Here is an 18335-nt window from a genome sequence, read left to right as displayed (position 1 = left end):
CCTCGTTGGGGAGGACCAGGTTGGGCAATACTGGATACTGTCTTGGGGAAGGGGCAGAACCCCAACTTCTCCAAGACTCCTAATTCCTCTCTTTTCTGAGTCCCCACCACTAGAGGGGAAGCACCCCCTCCCCACCCTTTTGCCAGGATCCCCCCCTTCAGCAGTTTACTTCCACTTCCCAGGTCCAGAGCCAATTTGCTCAGAGTTTGGGAAAGCCCCACCTCTCCTTCCTCCTTCCTGCAGCCTAGGGGCAGGGAGCTGGTGTGTTACTTTCAGTCATGTGCCTCTGCCTTCCTAAGAAGGCTCTAGTGTCAGGGGTCCTGGCCACCTCCCTTAGACCTTATCTTCCCCACCATCTGTCCCATTTTCTCCCCCCCCAACGGAACCCCCTGCCCTCTCATCTTTAGCCGTTTAATTGCAAAAGCAGGCCGTTTGTGGGAGACCACAAGACTGTGACCCCTTTCATTTACCGGCTGAGGAGGGGATGGGGGGTAAAGGACAGGCTGCAATAAGGCGAACAACCGTAGGAGACCCAGCCTATAGTCACAACTTCGAGCCGTTCAGGGCTTCCTTCCCTCTGTCCCAGACATCCCTAAAAGCTTTGAAAGCATTTCTGCCGGCCAGCAGCTGGCCGGGGTCGCTCCTCTTGGCCTTTCAGGAGCTCCTGTGCCTTCAAAGAGGCTAAATGCCTTGCCCCAGCTCACACAGCAGCAGTCTGACAGGCTGCCAGGGAACTAGGGGCCGTACGGAGGAGAGAGCCGGCACTCCCCCCGCAGGGCTGCACGGCTCTGGCGCTGGGGTGAAGTGAAGCCCTAGGGCTCGATGCCCTCTGCCCCATCCTGGCGGGGCGGGGGGCGGGGGTTAAGAGAGAGAGAAAGAGATGGAGAGAGAGAGGGTCGGAGTGGTGGGGTTCCCCAAATTCAGGGTAGAAAAGGTTAGGAAAACCTTGCCTACCCATCCCTGTAGAGGGGATAAGTGGAGTCGATGCTGGAGCAGGGCCCTAGCTCTAAGCACCTGCACCTGCTCTCGCGCGGATTCTTTAAACGCCTAGATCTCTAGCGCTGCTAGCGGGCGAGGGCGGGGTTGGGCCGAGGTCTGGTCACATGACCTGGCCTGAGGGGCTCGAGGCCCCCACTCCACCGGTGGGCGTCCACCACAACGCGTGGTCGACCTTCATTGGCCAGCGGTGCGGCCAATAGAAATCGGCCATCTGGGAACCCAGCGTTCCGAGGCACAGACTAACTTGCTGAACCCACAAGGGTCCAATGGAAAGGCAGAGCTGTGGCCACAGACCAATGATAAAGTGGGAGAGGAGGGCCAAGAGGCCGGACCAGGTTGGTTTGAGAGGCGGCCGGTTATAAAATCGCACGGCTGGCGGCACCGTCTATCCCTACTGCAGAGCTATTGCTGGTGCAGTGACTTAAAGGGCCCGCGCGCCGCCGCCCCCTCGGCCCGCCATGCTGCTACCCGTGCTGGTGCTGCTCGGCCTTCTTGGCCTGGGCGCCGCTGAACCCGCCGTTTACTTCAAGGAGCAGTTTCTGGACGGAGGTAACGGCTAGTCCCGCCTTGAGGCCGTCCTAACGACGCGGCTGGCCCCCTAGCCCATATCTGCGTGTCGCCTGTAATTACTGCTCAGAGGACCAACACAGTGGCCTTCCGGGGCTAGAGCCGCAGGCGATCTTTCCTTCTGCGTCCCTGGGGAGCGGGGAGGGCGCGGCGGCCTTCCGCGGCGGGAGTTAGGGTTCGCCCGAGGATCTTTTAAGCCACCAGAGATGTCAAGCTAGAGGTTGGGGTGGGGACAGTCGGGAGGAGGGGGAATCTCCTTCCTTGCCCCCAGCAGTTTGTAGCTCCTGGTAGATGTTTGGTGGGGGGTGATCAGCACCGCTACTCTGACCTGCCCCTTTGGTCCCCTAGACGGATGGACCGAGCGCTGGATCGAATCCAAACACAAACCAGATTTTGGCAAATTCGTTCTCAGTTCCGGCAAGTTCTACGGTGACCAGGAGAAAGATAAAGGTAAGAGCCTAGGGGTGGGTGCTCAGATCCAGGAGGACTTCCTGGAGGAAGCCCTAGTCACCACACAGTTTGGGTATCCCTAGAAGTAGAACAGGTGGAGGAAGGGAGAGTCGTCTGTATTTCCCATCCTAAGGGTCTCCCGGGGGTTGTTGCTGAGCCGTGATCTGACTACCGTTCCTTGATAGGGCTGCAGACAAGCCAGGATGCCCGGTTTTACGCTCTGTCGGCCAGATTCGAGCCCTTCTCCAATAAGGGTCATACACTGGTGGTGCAGTTCACCGTGAAACACGAACAGAACATCGACTGTGGGGGCGGCTACGTGAAGCTATTTCCAGATGGTCTGGACCAGACAGACATGCATGGAGACTCTGAATACAACATCATGTTTGGTGAGCGGGCCCCACCCTGATGCTGACCTCTGATTAGTTAGAGGGAGTTTGAAACCCCATGAGTTCTTTATAGCCCATGAAAAGTGGTCTTAAGATCATAGAAAACACTTAAATGGTTAAACATTTCTTTGGAGGAGAAGCTGAGAAAATAGTTACAGTTAGTAGCAACTTTCTATATTGTTATCGTTGATTTAAGACTGCTAATTTGCGCGATTTTATATGGTAGGCATTTACTAATTCTGCAAGTAAAGATACTGACTTCTAGAGCACTGATTTTTTTTTTCTTTAAATCCCTAATCACGGTCCCTTAGAGATATCTGAATTTTGTCTTTTCACCTTGACAGACCTGAGTTTAAGAACCAAGTTTTCTTTTTATAAATGGGTGGGGAGGGGTTCATAATGGTGGACAATCTCTAGTTCTGACTGGATCTGCTTCTCATCAAGGCCCGGACATCTGTGGTCCTGGCACCAAGAAGGTTCATGTCATCTTCAACTACAAGGGCAAGAACGTGCTGATCAACAAGGATATCCGTTGCAAGGTGTGCTCTGGGGGTGGTGACAAATGGCTGTAAGGGAAGGCTCAGAGGCCAGCCTGGTGGGCGGGGCACTGATCTCCCACTCCCTTCAGGACGATGAATTCACACACCTGTACACGCTGATTGTGCGGCCTGATAATACCTATGAGGTAAAGATCGACAACAGCCAGGTGGAGTCAGGCTCCCTGGAGGACGATTGGGATTTCTTGCCTCCCAAGAAGATAAAGGATCCTGATGCTGCAAAGCCTGAAGACTGGGACGAGCGAGCCAAGGTTGATGACCCTACGGACTCCAAGCCTGAGGTTCGTTCTTGGGCAGGGGCTCCCCACCATGGAGGGTGTGGAGGACAACTGGGCCAACTCTGACCTCCTAATGTACCTGCAGGACTGGGACAAGCCTGAGCACATTCCTGACCCCGATGCTAAGAAGCCCGAGGACTGGGATGAAGAGATGGACGGAGAGTGGGAACCACCAGTGATTCAGAACCCAGAGTACAAGGTGAGCCTGGGGCTCTGAGTAGGGCGGTACACAGTGGGGAACACACTGATCTCCACTCACCCACCAGTTCACTTCTTCTGCAGGGTGAGTGGAAGCCCCGACAGATTGACAACCCAGATTACAAGGGCATTTGGATCCACCCAGAGATCGACAACCCTGAGTATTCCCCTGATAGCAACATCTACGCCTATGAAAACTTTGCTGTACTGGGCTTGGATCTATGGCAGGTGAGACACGGAGGGAAGAGAATGATCCCAGGACCTCAAGTGCACAGGGTCAACCCAGGAGGAAAGGGACAAAGGAGGTCTGACTCCAAAATGGTGCTTTTTCTTTTTTTAAAGAAATTCCTGGTTTGTCCTTATGGCATTCTTACAGCACCCACTCTGAAGTTGTACTTACTAACTTCTTGGTACTTTTTCAAGTACCTACGGGAACCAACTCATTTTATTGCCCCCAACAACCTAGAAGGTGGTTAGATAGTACCATTAGAAAATTAGGTTCACAGGGACTGAATTTTTGTCTGTTCTGTGCACTGATGTACCTTCTGCACCTAGAATGGTGCCTGGCACGTAGTAGGTACTAGAGAAATATTTAAAGAAGGGAGTGAGACCCCTTTTTACAGATGAAGAAACTGAGGTGCAGAGAGGTGAAGTCACCAGCCTGAGGTCATGTAGGCAGGAAATGGCAGAGCTGGTGTTGGAACCCAGGCAGCCTGTGTTTTTTTGTGGTTTTTTTTTTTTTTTTGCGGTATGCGGGCCCCTCACCGCTGTGGCCTCTTCCATCGCGGAGCACAGGCTCCGGACGCGCAGGCTTAGCGGCCATGGCTCACGGGCCCAGCTGCTCCGCGGCATGTGGGATCTTCCCGGACCGGGGCACGAACCCGTGTCCCCTGCATCGGCAAGCGGACTCTCAACCACTGCGCCACCAGGGAAGCTCAGGCAACCTGTTTTTTAACTGCAGCATTAAACTGTAGCATTGTGTAGTGGTTATGGGAATATGGGCGGGAGACCTTTTTGAGGCCAAGGCCAACAGGTATATCCCCTCTGACCATCCTTCCGACCACCGCTCTACTCCCTGGCCCCATACAGGTCAAGTCTGGCACCATCTTTGACAACTTCCTCATCACCAACGACGAAGCATACGCTGAGGAGTTTGGCAACGAGACATGGGGTGTTACGAAGGTGGGACCAGGGTCCAATCTTGGGCTTTGGGGTGGGCAGGGCTGCCAAGGGAGTCCGGGCCCTGAGGTGTGTGGTTTGCACACAGGCAGCAGAAAAACAAATGAAGGACAAGCAAGACGAAGAGCAGAGGCTAAAGGAGGAGGAGGAGGAGAAGAAGCGCAAGGAAGAGGAGGAGGCAGACAAGGAAGAGGAGGAGGACAAGGAGGAGGATGAGGAGGATGAGGACGAGAAAGAGGAAGAGGACGAGGAAGACGCTGCCGCTGGCCAGGCCAAGGATGAGCTGTAGGGGCCACGCCGCCGCCGCCTCCAGGGCTGGACTGAGGCCTGAGTGCTCCTGCCGCAGAGCCGGCCGCGCCAAATAATGTCTCTGTGAGACTGGAGAACTTTCATTTTTTTCCAGGCGGGTTCCAATTTGGGGTGGATTTTGTTTTTGTTCTCCCCCTCCCTTTTTTTTTTTTTTTTAAAGTTTTTTTTTTTTAACAGGTGTTTTGTCTCTGATCCTCCTTCACCCCTCACCCCTGGCCTTCATCTTTCTTGATTTGACATCTTTGCTTTCTGCTGTCCCCTTATCTCCCCATATCCCTTAGCTCCCCTCTAACTTGGGGACTCAGGGTGGGGTGTGGCGTGGACGAGAAGCCCCAGGCCCAAGATTCCATCTGCTCTCCTTCCTGGATCCCACAGGGGGGTGGTAGGAGAAGAGGGTGGCATCACCAGCCTCCCAGTACTGAGGAAGAATGGGGCTCTTAAGCCCTGAGCTCTGACCTCCCTCTCTCCTTTCTCCCCTGCCCCCAGGACTGGGCCAGTTCCGAGTGGGGCAGCGGGTTCTAGCTCGGCTCATACTGAGAATGTAAGAACTACAAATGAAATTTCTATTAAATTAAGTTTTGTGTCTTCCTCCTGTGTTTCCTTTTGGGGTAGGTGACTCTTAAGTGAGGCTCATTTTGCAGCCACTACAAGTGTTGGTTGAATGTCCCATAAGGTTACAGGGGCCCTTGTTTATCCGGAGAACCCCAAACAGGTGGGAAAGAGTAACTATTCTAAGTGCCATTACAAATACTCTACTTATTAACTCATTGAGTCGTTGCATCAAACTGGTGAGTTTTGGTTCTAGTACCAGTTGTGTTTGATGAGAGGAGACTGAGATTTAGTAAGAGGTGGGGTTTGAACCCACACCTTAGCCACCAACTTGTACCAACCGTTTTACACTGCGCCGCATATGTACGTCTTACCTATTAAGGAGCAAGACTACACAGAGCTATTGGACAGTTTTAAACACATTTTCTTAGTATTAGCCAGTGTCAAAAGCTATTAATTCTCTTTATAGTCAAGGAGAAATAGGTTCAGAAATGGTATCTAGCTTGTCCAGTGGTCTTCAGTGGCCAAGTCAGGATTTGAACCTCTTGAAGGGAAGGAGGTGGCACCAAGTGATGGTGTAAAAGTGGCAGAGGAGAGTGTGGGCCCCTAAGGTTGGCCTAGGCCCACCTCTGTTGGGGTCCTGAAGGCTGCCACTTAATGTCCAGTGGGTGGTTGGGAACTGATGTCCCCTGTTGCCAGAGGTTAAGAATCCCTCAGCCAAGTCTGGCCTATTCTTGTGGAAGCTTCTTAGCTCAGGGCATGCAGTGAAGGGAGAAGCAGTAGGACCTGGTAACAGTTGGGTAATGAGTCAGGTGGCAGGCGACTGCCTGGTGTCCTACTTGAATGGGAATGTTGAGAAGAGCAGTTTAGGAGGCAGGTAATGGTCAGTTCAGGATTGCGGGGGAGAGTCCACCCATTAACTGGAAGATAAGACCATCACCTCCATCCTGTCTGCCAAAGCACCCTCTTCAGCTTTGGCCAATCAACTCTTCGATTCCTTGTTCCTTGGATGGGCCTCCTTTGAGCTTCCTGTGTCCTGTGGCCTAGCGCCACCCTTCTGGGAAGCCTCCAGGATTGGCATATACAGGGAAAGTTTAAGGAGAGAATTTTGTATTCGGTGTAGGGAAGCCTTGAAAGTTACATCTTCCTTAAAAACTTTGGGGTCAGACTGGGGGTAGCTGGGTGAACAAAGTGATCAGGGAAGGAGCAGCAGAGACGTGGGGAGACCCAGGAGCTAGAACAGATTCATTCCAAAAATCCAGCTCTTCCCTCAGGAATGGATGGGACCACAAAATGGCCTCGTGTCCCCAGTTCCTTGGCCAAACGTGTTTACAGAGTTTTCGTTTAATTGTTGGTGACTTTTCAAGTATCCTTTAGTTCTTTCAGGGCTTGACAGGCTTCCTGTCAGGGTAGCCAGACCAGAATAAAACTCATTTGGAATGAGCAAAAAAACACGAACATTTTATGGAAGAAATAAAAGTATAACAAGTACATGAAGAGTTCAACGTCAACAAATAAATGAAACTCGTAGGCTTGACACTGGGGACGTCGGAGCCATTTTGTGGCCGCATGACGTCACCGCTAACGGGCATGGCGTCACGCGCAGGAAGCCACGTGACAGTTGAGCGAGAAGCCCCCCCCACCCCCTGAGCAGAGTTTAGTCTGCGCATGCCTGGCTCGAGGCCGCTCTCTTGTGCATGCTCACGAAGGCAAAGGGGGCGCGCTCAGGACACGTGCTGCGGTGGTCGGCGCGCGCACCGCCTGCCCCGGAAGCGGTCGGCTTACGGCGCGGCTGGGCGCTAAGATGGCGGCGGCGTGAGTTGCATGTTGTGTGAGGATCCCGGGGCCGCCGCCGCGTCGCTCGGGCCCCACCATGGCCGTCACGATCACGCTCAAAACGCTGCAGCAGCAGACCTTCAAGATCCGCATGGAGCCTGATGAGACGGTGCGAGCCAGGCCGGAGCCCGGGAGCGGGAGCGACGGGTGCCGGGGATGGGGTGGGGGCGGGGAGGCCGGGATCCTGACAAGAGAGGCGGGGAAGACGGCGCGGCGCCGGGCAGTGCCCATTCTCCCAACGGGCCTGACTTTCCCAGATACCCTGATGGTCCCCGGCTCAGCCCCTGGTGGCTCGGGCGGAGCTCTTGGATCTCTCTCCAGGCGAGGCTCCACCCCCGGGGCGCCCGCCAGGCCCCGGGTCCAATGTCAGTGTCTTCGCGGGGCGCGGGAGCCGCGGGTTCGGATTCCCGGCCGGCCTGCTCTGGGATGGGTCCTCCGAGTTCCCAGCTTTGTAGGCTTCTCCTCGGGACATTGGTGGCCGAATCTGGGAGTAGTGACCAGGAGATGCCGGGTGATGACAGCAACGACGATAATAATAAACGGTCTTGAGTTTCAGTGGTCCGTGTTTGTTCTTCACCAGTCGCTGAGCGTTTTTATGTTATCTTACTAAATCTGCGAAGTAGGCTTGTCATTTGGGGACTCTGAGTCTCCTCACTTCACAGATGCGGAAACTTGGATTAAAGAACTTCGGTATAGTTGCATATGCACAAAGCAAGTCATGGCAGAGCGGTTTCAATTCGGAGTTGCCTCAAGTGAGAGCCCACGGTCTAAACATGATGCTGTCCTTTTAGCTGAAAAGAGACTTAGGACCTAACAAACATATGTACTTGGCACTTTTTGCACAATTTCCCCCACGAGGGAGACATTGAAGTTCACTTTTTGTAGAAAAGGAAACAGACTCAGATTTTTTGACCAGCCTAACTTTTTGATTTGGGGCAAGTTGGTTAATCTGTCTGTACTTCTGTTTTTCTCAAATATAAAATGAGGCTAATGGTAACTGTTTCACTCAGTTAATATGAGGCTTTAATAAACTTGTGACCCGTGTACGTTTACAATAGAGATGTCAACTTAGGATTCTCTTAGTAAAGGTCACTCAGCAGCATGGAGTGAGGAATGGTCCTATCTCCCGTTTATTTTGATTTGCGTTTCATCATGTTTACATCATCTGAAATATGTGTTTTTTCTTCTCTCAAATAAATGTCATCTCTATGAGAACAGGGACTTGTATTGAGTTTTGTTCTCTGCTGTATCGTCAGTGTCTAAAACTGCACCTGGCACATATCAGGTGTTCAGCAAATATTCTGTTTAATGGTGGAATGGTCTAGTATGCTTGATTATGAAGCTTAGCTTCTCAGCCATCAGAGCATGCAGCCTCCCCCCTGCCCCCAAACTAGAAGGGAAGAGAGAATCTCGGGGTTTGCAGTGACTGTCTACCCCTTCCTCCAGGTGAAGGTGCTGAAGGAGAAGATAGAAGCTGAGAAGGGTCGTGATGCTTTCCCTGTGGCTGGACAGAAACTCATCTATGCTGGCAAGATCCTGAGCGATGATGTCCCCATCAAGGACTATCACATCGATGAGAAGAACTTTGTGGTCGTCATGGTGACCAAGGTGGGTGATGTATGCTGGTTGGGAGGATGGGTGGATTAGCTGGGGAGCTGGCAAAGAGCATGTGTGCCCAAGAGAGATTAGCCATGAACAGGGTGGGGCTGAGATGTGGAAGGATGTTGGGGCTAGATAGAGTTACTGATGCCTGCTCCCTTTTTCTGGGTGTCACAGGCCAAAACTAGCCCAGGCACCTCAGTACCCCCAGAGGCTTCACCCACTGCTGCCCCGGAGTCTTCCACATCTTTCCCATCGGCCCCTGCCTCAGGCATGTCCAATCCCCCACCTACCGCCAGAGAGGACAAGAGCCCATCGGAGGAATCAGCCCCCACGACCTCCCCGGAGTCTGTGTCCGGGTAAGGCAGGGAGCAGCAGCCCCAGATTGGGCCCTGTCTTTCCGGCACATTTCAGCGCCCACGTTTGTGGTTCCACACACCTTGGGGGAGGGCAAGCCACCAGAAGCCAGGGTCCGATTTCTCTCTCTTGAATTTGCAGCTCTGTTCCCTCTTCAGGTAGCAGCGGGCGAGAGGAAGACGCGGCCTCCACGCTAGGTGGGTGGGTGGTCCCCAGAGCGAAAATGACTGGGTGCCCCAGTCATCACCTGGGCCTTGTGGGGGTGTGGGAGGGCCTGGGAGCTGTCCTTCCCTCTCCTTGGTGACCCACCTTTTGCCACTCCCTCCACAGTGACTGGCTCTGAGTACGAGACGATGCTGACGGAGATCATGTCCATGGGCTACGAGCGGGAGCGGGTCGTGGCTGCCCTGAGGGCCAGCTATAACAATCCCCACCGGGCCGTGGAATATCTACTCACGGTGAGGTGGGGCTGCTGCTGCCTGGGGAGTCCTCAAGGGAGCATGCAGGCTTCGGTGCCCTGATGGCTGGTCAAAATCTGCCCCCAAAAGCCTTTGGGTTATGGTTCTAGCCAGGAAAGACCTCCTGCAGGAGCCTGGACATGAGCGATGGGGTGGACCTGTGGAGGGCAGAGCAGAGGCTTCACGTGTCTCCCGCCAGGGCTGAGTATGCAGGAAGGAGGCAGTGGGCAGTCTGTGCTTTGAACTAAATAGGACCCCTGACAGGGAATTCCTGGGAGCCCCGAGCCGGAACACGGTTCTGTCCAGGAGAGCCAAGTACCCGAGCAGCCAGCCACAGAAGCAGGTGAGTGGATTGGGAGGTGTGCATGTGGGGTGTCTGCTGTCAAGGCACCTGACTCATCCCAACCCCCCATACTTCAGGGAGCCCAGGGTGGTATCTGACCACACCCTTTCCTCCTGCCAGCAGGAGAGAACCCCTTGGAATTCCTGCGGGATCAGCCCCAGTTCCAGAACATGCGGCAGGTGATTCAGCAGAACCCGGCGCTGCTGCCAGCCCTGCTTCAGCAGCTGGGCCAGGAGAACCCCCAGCTTTTACAGGTACAGGCCTGGGGGCAGAGGGAGTCAGTGCAGGTACCATCTCCCTTCTCCTGTGGGTACCACAGCCCCAGAGAGTGAGCCTGGCCCAGCGTGGTATGTAGGCATCTCTATGCTTGGAAAGCAGGACTAACGACAGCCTTCTGCTGTTCTGTGCGACCTAATGACCTACGTGGTTTCATGTAATGCTCTCAACCACTCTGTAAGGTGTGGGTGCTACTGTCATCTCCACTCCATGGAGGAAGATGTCAGAGGCTTGGAGCAGCCTGGCAACTGGTGGTGTGTCTGCCTCCAGTCTCTGGATCCTGTGCTCTGGCTCCACTCTGCGTTTAGCTGTTGCTTTCTGAATGTCCATAGGGTTGTATGGCAGCACCCAGGACTGCTGTGTGTGCCCTAGTTGGTTTTGGGACCACCGTGCTCAGCAAGGCTCCATCCTGTCCTTGAAGGTTCCTAGGCGGAGGGGCAGTGGCCCCTGGGTGTGACAGGGTCTCCTGGGTCCTCTGTGAAAACCTGCCTCTCCTGGTTCAGGCATCTGCTGCTTCTACCGCCGACTTTTCAGTCTCCTGTGCTGACTCCCGCTCACCTCCAGATGTTGGAGGGCCAGGGCTGCGCATCTCCATTTATCTGCAGTCAATCCTGAGGCTTTCAGTCTGTGGCGACCCTTAAATCCATATGACCAGTCTGGACCCTCTGGATGCCATGCTTTCCCGTGACTGACTTGATACCTCCGTGAAAATGCTTTCTAGATATCCAAGACCAGAACAGATCCTCCCAGCCCTCCGTAACCCCGCAAGGACCTGGGGTTGCTTGAGCCCCAGGCACTGGGGGCCTGCTGGGGTTGTCTCTCACCTGTCCTCTTTGCTCTACTTCCAGAACATCTCACTCAGCCCAGCCCTGCACTCCACCTCTGTGGCTGCCACCTAATCTTCTCCCAGGTCCCCTGGCAGCCACCACCCAGTTCTCTGCATCTGCACAGCCCCCACGGTCCATTCTCCACTAGGAGCCAGATTCCTGAAAAAGCACTTTTTCCTTTGATGTGTAAATTTTCAGATGTACATAAAAATAGAGAGTGGCATATTAGAACCCCCAGATATGCAACACCCAGATGAGTTAATCTTTTTAAAAGGTACACAGATGTCTTTCCCTATTTAATCCTCACCACTGTGGTGTCCCGTCACACTAGAAGAAAGCATATCTGGTCCCTTCCTCTCTGATCTGATCTTCTGCTTCCTCCTTCCCTTCCTGGTTTACTGTTTTGCCACATGGATCTTTTGCTTTTGGAATTTTCCAAATGGACCCCATCCCTGGGCCTTTGCACTTGATTTTTGCTCTACGTGGAGGGAAACTTCCTTCCCCATCCAATAGTTCACAGGGCCCTCGCTCCTGGCCTAAAGTGTCTTTCCCAGCCCAAGATCTACCCTAATGTATGTTATGCCCAGTATTTACATTGTAAGTTGCTGTCAACTTGCTTGCTTGTTTACGGCCTGCCTCTCCACCCTGGAACATCAGCTCCTCTAGGACAGGGCCCATGTCCACGTGTGGCTCTTTGGCCAGAATAGACACCCTCTAAATATTTGCTGAGTGAATGAAAGAAAAAGCAAGGGCTGTGACAGGGACCTGGGGAAGCGGGGGACAAGGGCTGTGGGTCACCACCACTTTCTCTGTCTCCCACAGCAAATCAGCCGGCACCAGGAGCAATTCATCCAGATGTTGAACGAGCCCCCTGGGGAGCTGGCAGACATCTCGGATGTGGAGGGTGAGGTGGGCGCGATAGGCGAGGAGGCCCCACAGATGAACTACATCCAGGTGACACCGCAGGAAAAAGAGGCTATAGAGAGGGTAAGAGATCTAGCTGAGAGGGGTGACCTCATGGGTGGGCAGGGCCCCTACCTCTTGCTCATACCTGCCCATCTTCCCGCAGTTGAAGGCCCTGGGCTTCCCAGAGAGCCTGGTGATCCAGGCCTACTTCGCTTGTGAAAAAAACGAGAACTTGGCTGCCAACTTCCTCCTGAGTCAGAACTTTGATGACGAGTGATGCCGGGAGGCCAGGCCGCCCACCGCTCCCTCCTCCCCATCCCCAACTCCACAAAAGTTTTATAAAAGAAAAAAATATATATATATTCATGTTTATTTAAGAAGTGGAAAAAAAAATCAAAAACTAATAAAAACCAAAACACTCCACCCCAACTTCCCACTCTCCTAAAGTGGCCCCGCATTCCCATCTTGGCCTGAGAAGACCTGGGCCAGACAGCTGTCCTCCCATCCCCCACCCGAGCCCAGCCTGCTCCAAGGAGCTGGCAGGACTGGAGGTGACAGATGGGCCCCTCTTGGCCTCTGTCCCAGCTCCCTGCAGCCAGATGGAGAGGCGGCTGCTTGCTTCCCCATCCCCCCAAAGAGCCCCTGAGAGCTCCCCCGCCCTCCTGCAGGGTGAGGGGTAGCTGGAACTCCAAACTCTGATTCTCCATTGGAGTGGCCCAAATCTTTCCATCTGGGGTGAGCACTCAGAGGCCCAAGACCCCTCCATGGTGTGGCCTTGGCCTCCATCCTGCATCCTTTTGCTGGGGAGGAGGAGGTCTGGTTTGTCTTGCCTGGGGAAGGGGAAACATCAGAGTCATTCTGGAGGTCAAGGCTACCCCCCACCCCAGAACAGAACCGTGTCTCTGATAAAAGATTTTGAAGTGAATAAAGTTTTAAAAGCCAGTCCTGTGGTTTGTGCCTGCTGGGGCTTCTCACTCCAGCTTGTATGGGTCTGGGGCTAGTTGGACACAGGAGATGCGGGAATGCCATGAAGGGGCAGAGGGGTCTGTCAACCTCTGCAGATTGTGGCTCCCAGTGTCTTCACTCCCCCTCCCCCAAGCTGTCTCACTCCCAGGCAATGAGCCCCAGCCCTGGCTCAGCCTTGGAAGGGCTGCTTCTCCCTGCCCCCCACCATCATCACCACAGTCTGTTTTGGCTACACTTCCCCCCTGGTAATTGGCTAATTACTGGAGATTAATGTTGGTAAACAGAAGCCCTCTTCTCCTCTGCCATCTGCTCCTCCATTATTTCCCCATTGCATCCCCCTTTCACTCCCCCTGAAGCCCCAGAGTTAGTCGGCATGGCCTAGAGTCCCTAAGTGAGCAGAGTCAGGGAAGGGTGGGGATTCCCTGGCTCCAGGTGCTGGGGAAAGAACCAGGGTGCCCAGGGAGGGGTGTGATAAGAGGATGCAGAGCTCTTCAGGGGTGGGGCTATCAGGCAGCAGGTTTTATTGGGAAAGAACACAACTCAGGAGCTGGGTGTTGCAGAGTCTGCTGGGTCTTGGGCTGCAGCAGCGGCCATCGCAGCAGCTCGTGCCTCCTTCTTCTTTCTTTGTTTCTCCTCTTTGAGGCGCTTGCGATGCTGCTTCTCCAAGTCCTGCAGCAGCTCCTGGAAGCGGGCACTCCTCGGGTCCACGTGGTATCCCAGGCGCTCCTGGGCCTCAGCCTGCAGCCGAGCCCTCCGCTCCTTGTCTGCTTGCTCCTTCTCCCTGCGCTCCTGCTGCTGCCGCTGCCAGTTCTCAATCATCTGTGGCATCTTGGCCATGCGCTCTTCAATGAGCTGCTCCCTGCAGGGGAAAGAGAGTGGTCAGTGAGGGCAGCCAGAGCAGTACCCATCCACCCCCCCCCACCCCCAAGCCTTTGCCCACATCCTGCCTCTCCCAACGCCCCCACATCTCCAGATGAAAGACCGGGAAGACTTATGGTGACCATTAAAACTGTGAAGAAAAATTCTTGACAAGTGAAGAGAGGCGGGGAAGAGAAACCAACATGTGTAGCCTTGAGCATGAGAGAACCAAGCCCCGGTAATTCCTAGGAGCAGACCCCAAGTCAACGCAACGTCTCCCTGAGCTGTCTACTGAATGTCGCATGTTATGCTGCGTGTTATGCCAGCTATTCCCACAGCTCACGCCTCCGTCCTACAGACATCACTGAGCAACCACTGTATGGCAGGCCTACTTCGAGGGACAGAAGTGAAGGCAAGAAATGGATTGGACCTTTCCCTCCAATCCTGTGAGTTTGTAGGCGTGAGTCACCGTCCCATTTTAAGAATTAGAAACATGAAGCTGAAAGCCCCCTGGCAGGGTCAACTAGCTGGGATAACTGAGGTTATCAGAGAGGTGTTCACATCCTAACTCCACCGTTCGCTACCTAAGTGACTGGACAAGTGACTTCACCTTCCTAGGCCTCAGTGTCCCATCTCTGAAATAGGGGTGGTACCCTCTTCCTCTTAGAGCTGCTGTGAGGACAAGAACAATAAACACCGGGAACACACCTGCCTGCCTTTGGCTGCCCCCTCCCTTCGGTTGAGTGGCACAATCAGTGTCCCTGGTCTTGCTTCCATTCTACTCCCAATCCTTCAGACCTGCCTCCAAGGCTGACCTCTGCCCTTGATTCCATGCCCAATCACCTCCCACTCTTCCCCAGCTACACTAATGTCCAGGCTGTTCCTTAAAACACATTCCTACCTCAGGGCCTTTGCACCAGCTGTTCCCGCTACTGAGAACGCTCTGCCTACGATCTTCCTTTGACTACCACTCATCATTCAGGTTTCTGCTTAAACATTTAAACGTCAAATTCTCAGGCCTGAGGCTTACCAAACCGAAGTCTCCCTCAGGCATGCATTCTCCACCCAATTTTATTTTCCTAATGGCTCTCTGTCGACACCTGAAATTATCTTTGTTTTGTTCCCTGCTGTGTCCTCAGTAGGGGGGGGGCAAGGCCTTGCGCACAGTAGGCGCTCAGTAAAGATTTGTTGATGAATGACTAAATGAACTGTTATTCAGAAGTCTGTTTTGTATCTAGGTGAGGATTCACGTAAATACTTCATGCAAACCCCGCGATAAATTGCCCGATGGACTAAGTACTGCTATTGGGACACAGTTCACCCACGGCCCGCAGCCCCGCGCCTGCCCGACCGCACGCACGCACCTGGCTTGTAGCTTCTGCTCCTCGGCCAGCTGCTGCACCCGCAGCGACTCCTGCATGGCCGCCAGGCTCGGGTACCATTCGCGCTCCTCAGCCTCCAGCTCGTGCAGCTGTTTCCGCGAAGGCCACAGAGAACCGGCGGCCACCCCGGAGGCGGCGCCATGCCGCCCGAACTGCTTAGCTGCATAGCGCGGCCCCAGCTGCCAGGGCGGGGTCAGTGGGTCATCCGGGTCGGGCCACCAGGGCCCCCTTGAGCGGCGCGGGGGCGGAGGCGCTCGGTAGCCGCGGGAGCCCGGGCCTAGGGTCGTCACCAACCCGAGCAGGCTGCGCGCCTGCCGTACGGGCGCAGCCATATTGGCCGTATGGGGTCCTCGCGAGCTGGCCGGGCTGGCCAAGGCGCTGCCTGCGCGTGAGGTTTGCTGAAGCCCCGGAGGAGGCCAGTAGCTTCCCTACTGCCTCTGTTCCAGGCAGGGAGGAGAAGAGGGGAGTAATATATTTTTTTACACATCTTCAAGTGTAATTTTAAATTTTATTGTAGCAGTTAATTTATTAAAGTCGTATTTAAATTTTAATTCTATATATTAAAAATTGCACTTATGGGCTTCCCTGGTGGCGCAGTGGTTGAGAGTCCGCCTGCCGATGCAGGGGACACGGGTTCGTGCCCCGGTCCGGGAAGATCCCGGCAAAAAAAAAAAAAAAAAAAAAAAAAAAAAAAGCAATTACTTTCTATGTTAAAATTTAAATGTTAAAATTTAAAATCATTTAAATATTTAAACATTCAAATGTCATTTCAATTTTAAGTTCAATCTACGTGGTACTTTATATTTTAATTTAAATATTTTAAATCTATTCGAAATATTTAAATTTTATAAACACTTATTTAAATATTGTTCATAACATTATTTATTTTATGCTTTTTAATTTGATCTTAGTATCTATTAAAATTTTAATTTTCAATAATTATTTAAAGCTTTACTTAACATTTTAAATATTTACATTTCTGTTTAAAACATTTAAATTTGAATGTAGCTATTGTTTAAGATATTTATGTAGAAATTTTATTTTAAATTCTATTGTAAATAGTTACTTTATACCTTTTAATTTAATTTTTTATATTTTAAAACGTTTGATCGTGGTGTAGAAATTAAATACTTTTTTTTTTTTTTTTTTTTTTTGCGGTACGCGGGCCTCTTACTGTTGTGGCCTCTTCCGTTGTGGAGCACAGGCTCCGCACGCGCAGGCTCAGTGGCTATGGCTCACGGGCCTAGCCGCTCCGCGGCATGTGGGATCTTTCCGGACCGGGGCACGAACCCGTGTCCCCTGCATCAGCAAGCGGACTCTCAACCACTGCGCCACCAGGGAAGCCCTAAATACTATTTTTAAAAAGGATTTCCACCTTGAAAAGGAAGGAAATTCTGACCCATGGTACAGCATGGATGAACTTGGGAGACATAATACTGAGAGAAATAAAGCAGTCAGAAAAGGATATAGATTGTATAATTCCACTTATATGAGGTGCATAGAGTAGTAGAGTTCACAGACACAGAAAGTAGAATGGTGGTTGGGAGGGGCAGGGAGATTGGGAATGGGAGTTATTGCTTAATAGGTATAGAGTTTCTGTTTGGGATGATGAAAAAGTTCTGGAGATGGATGGTGATGATGGTTGCACAACACTGTGAATGTGCTTAATGCCACTGAACAGTACGCTTAAAAATGATTTAAAAAGGGACCTCCCCGGTGGCGCAGTGGTTAAGAATCTGCCTGCCAATGCAGGGGACACGGGTTCAATCCCTGGTCTGGTAGGATTTCACATGCCGCGGAGCAACTAAGCCTGTGCGCCACAACTACTGAGCCTGCACTCTAGAGCCCGCAAGCCACAACTACTGAAGCCTGCATGTGCAGAGCCTGTGCTCTGCAACAAGAAAAGCCACCGCAATGAGAAGCCCGCGCACCGCAAGGAAGAGTAGTTCCTGCTCGCCGCAACTAGGTCTTCACAGCAACGAAGACCCTACGCAGCCAAAAAAAAAAAAAAAAAAAAAATGCAGTTTGCTCAGTGAGCAAAGAAGCCTGGACAAGAGTGTTCATAGTTCATAGCAATAACATATATCTCATATATATCAGTCTCAAGCGGAAACAATCCACACCTGAGTCCATCTGCAGTAGACAGGATACCTAAATTGTGATGTTTTAGCCAACAGAATACTGCACAGGAATGCAGGAGCATTCACAGCTGCTCACAGCAATGTGGATGATTCTCACCGACATTTTATGCAACAAAGGAAGCAGGACCCAAATGATTCCTTTTCATAAAGGAATGTTTTTCATTGTGGAAAGTTTACACAAATTGTCCTTTTTTTATAAAGTTGAACAATCCTAGTGTCATTGTGGATGCACACCTTAAGGGGTAAAAGATAAAGAAAAGCCAAGCAGTGATCATTCTGGAAGTCAGGATGGGTTGCCGGGCTGTGGAGGCAGCTGGGTGGTGGTCACGTGGCAGCAGGTGGGCGGGGTTTGCTTTGTAACAGGTCATTGAGCTGGGCGTTCCCATTCTGTTTGCTTTTCTCTAAGTGGACTTTATTCAATGTTATTTCTTGATCTGGGCTTCAGTGACGCCTGAGTTATAATTATTCTTTCAGTTGTATATAACTATATGTGTGGGCTGCCCACTTTCTTGTAGCTTTATTATATTTCACAATTTAAAAAATGAAAATACAAGCAACATAAAGGGTTTCAGTGAGAAGTCTTATCCCCACCCATCTCCCATCCTCTGCTTCTGTGTCTGAGCCCCTCCACCCCCGCTTGTGTTAGTTTCTTATGTATCCTAGAGTTGCTTATACATTCTTATTAACAGTGTTAATGGATTATTTCACAGGGACAGAAGAGTACGGTCATTGTGTCATCACCCAGGTTTAACAACTATTCACTTTGGCTCGATTGCTTCATATATATTTTTTTAATTCCTTTTAATATAACTTGAGCCCTATTATGAAAGTCTCCAATGACAGTAAGGCCTCTGCCTACAGATGCTCCCCCCCCCCCCCCCCCCCATTTCTCAGGAGTAACAGTTACTTTG

General features: G+C 52.2%; 3 protein-coding genes across 4 annotated transcripts; 2 read left to right on the top strand and 1 right to left on the bottom strand.

Annotated features, from left to right (window-relative positions):
• The first annotated feature begins 1384 nt into the window (after positions 1-1384).
• Positions 1385-5514, top strand: CALR (calreticulin). The gene is made up of 9 exons (XM_029218752.1): positions 1385-1548; positions 1915-2016; positions 2202-2405; positions 2850-2944; positions 3034-3243; positions 3326-3439; positions 3523-3666; positions 4528-4620; positions 4706-5514. The coding sequence occupies exons 1-9, from the start codon at positions 1458-1460 to the stop codon at positions 4904-4906; spliced, it is 1254 nt and encodes a 417-aa protein (XP_029074585.1). The 5' UTR covers positions 1385-1457; the 3' UTR covers positions 4907-5514.
• A 1613-nt stretch (positions 5515-7127) lies between these two features.
• On the top strand, positions 7128-13336 carry RAD23A (RAD23 homolog A, nucleotide excision repair protein). Of its 2 annotated transcripts, none has more exons than XM_029218539.1 (9): positions 7128-7420; positions 8758-8919; positions 9088-9269; positions 9409-9464; positions 9598-9725; positions 9990-10068; positions 10192-10322; positions 11994-12158; positions 12241-13019. In XM_029218539.1, exons 1-9 carry the CDS (start codon positions 7349-7351, stop codon positions 12352-12354), a joined length of 1089 nt encoding a protein of 362 aa, XP_029074372.1. In that variant the 5' UTR covers positions 7128-7348; the 3' UTR covers positions 12355-13019. The 2 variants fall into 2 exon arrangements, with proteins under 2 accessions (XP_029074372.1, XP_029074371.1); XM_029218538.1 differs by having other exon boundaries at positions 7240-7420; positions 10189-10322; positions 12241-13336.
• A 205-nt stretch (positions 13337-13541) lies between these two features.
• Positions 13542-15637, bottom strand: GADD45GIP1 (GADD45G interacting protein 1). Its single transcript, XM_029218540.1, has 2 exons — positions 15266-15637; positions 13542-13902 (listed from the first exon to the last, which is right to left on the bottom strand). Exons 1-2 carry the CDS (start codon positions 15613-15615, stop codon positions 13584-13586), a joined length of 669 nt encoding a protein of 222 aa, XP_029074373.1. The 5' UTR covers positions 15616-15637; the 3' UTR covers positions 13542-13583.
• Positions 15638-18335: the final 2698 nt, after the last annotated feature.

Source organism: Monodon monoceros, unplaced genomic scaffold, assembly GCF_005190385.1.
Source record: "Monodon monoceros isolate NGI ecotype Baffin Bay Population unplaced genomic scaffold, NGI_Narwhal_1 Super_Scaffold_12, whole genome shotgun sequence".
In the NCBI taxonomy this organism is placed as follows: domain Eukaryota; kingdom Metazoa; phylum Chordata; class Mammalia; order Artiodactyla; family Monodontidae; genus Monodon; species Monodon monoceros.
This window is presented reverse-complemented; position numbering and strand designations above follow the sequence as displayed.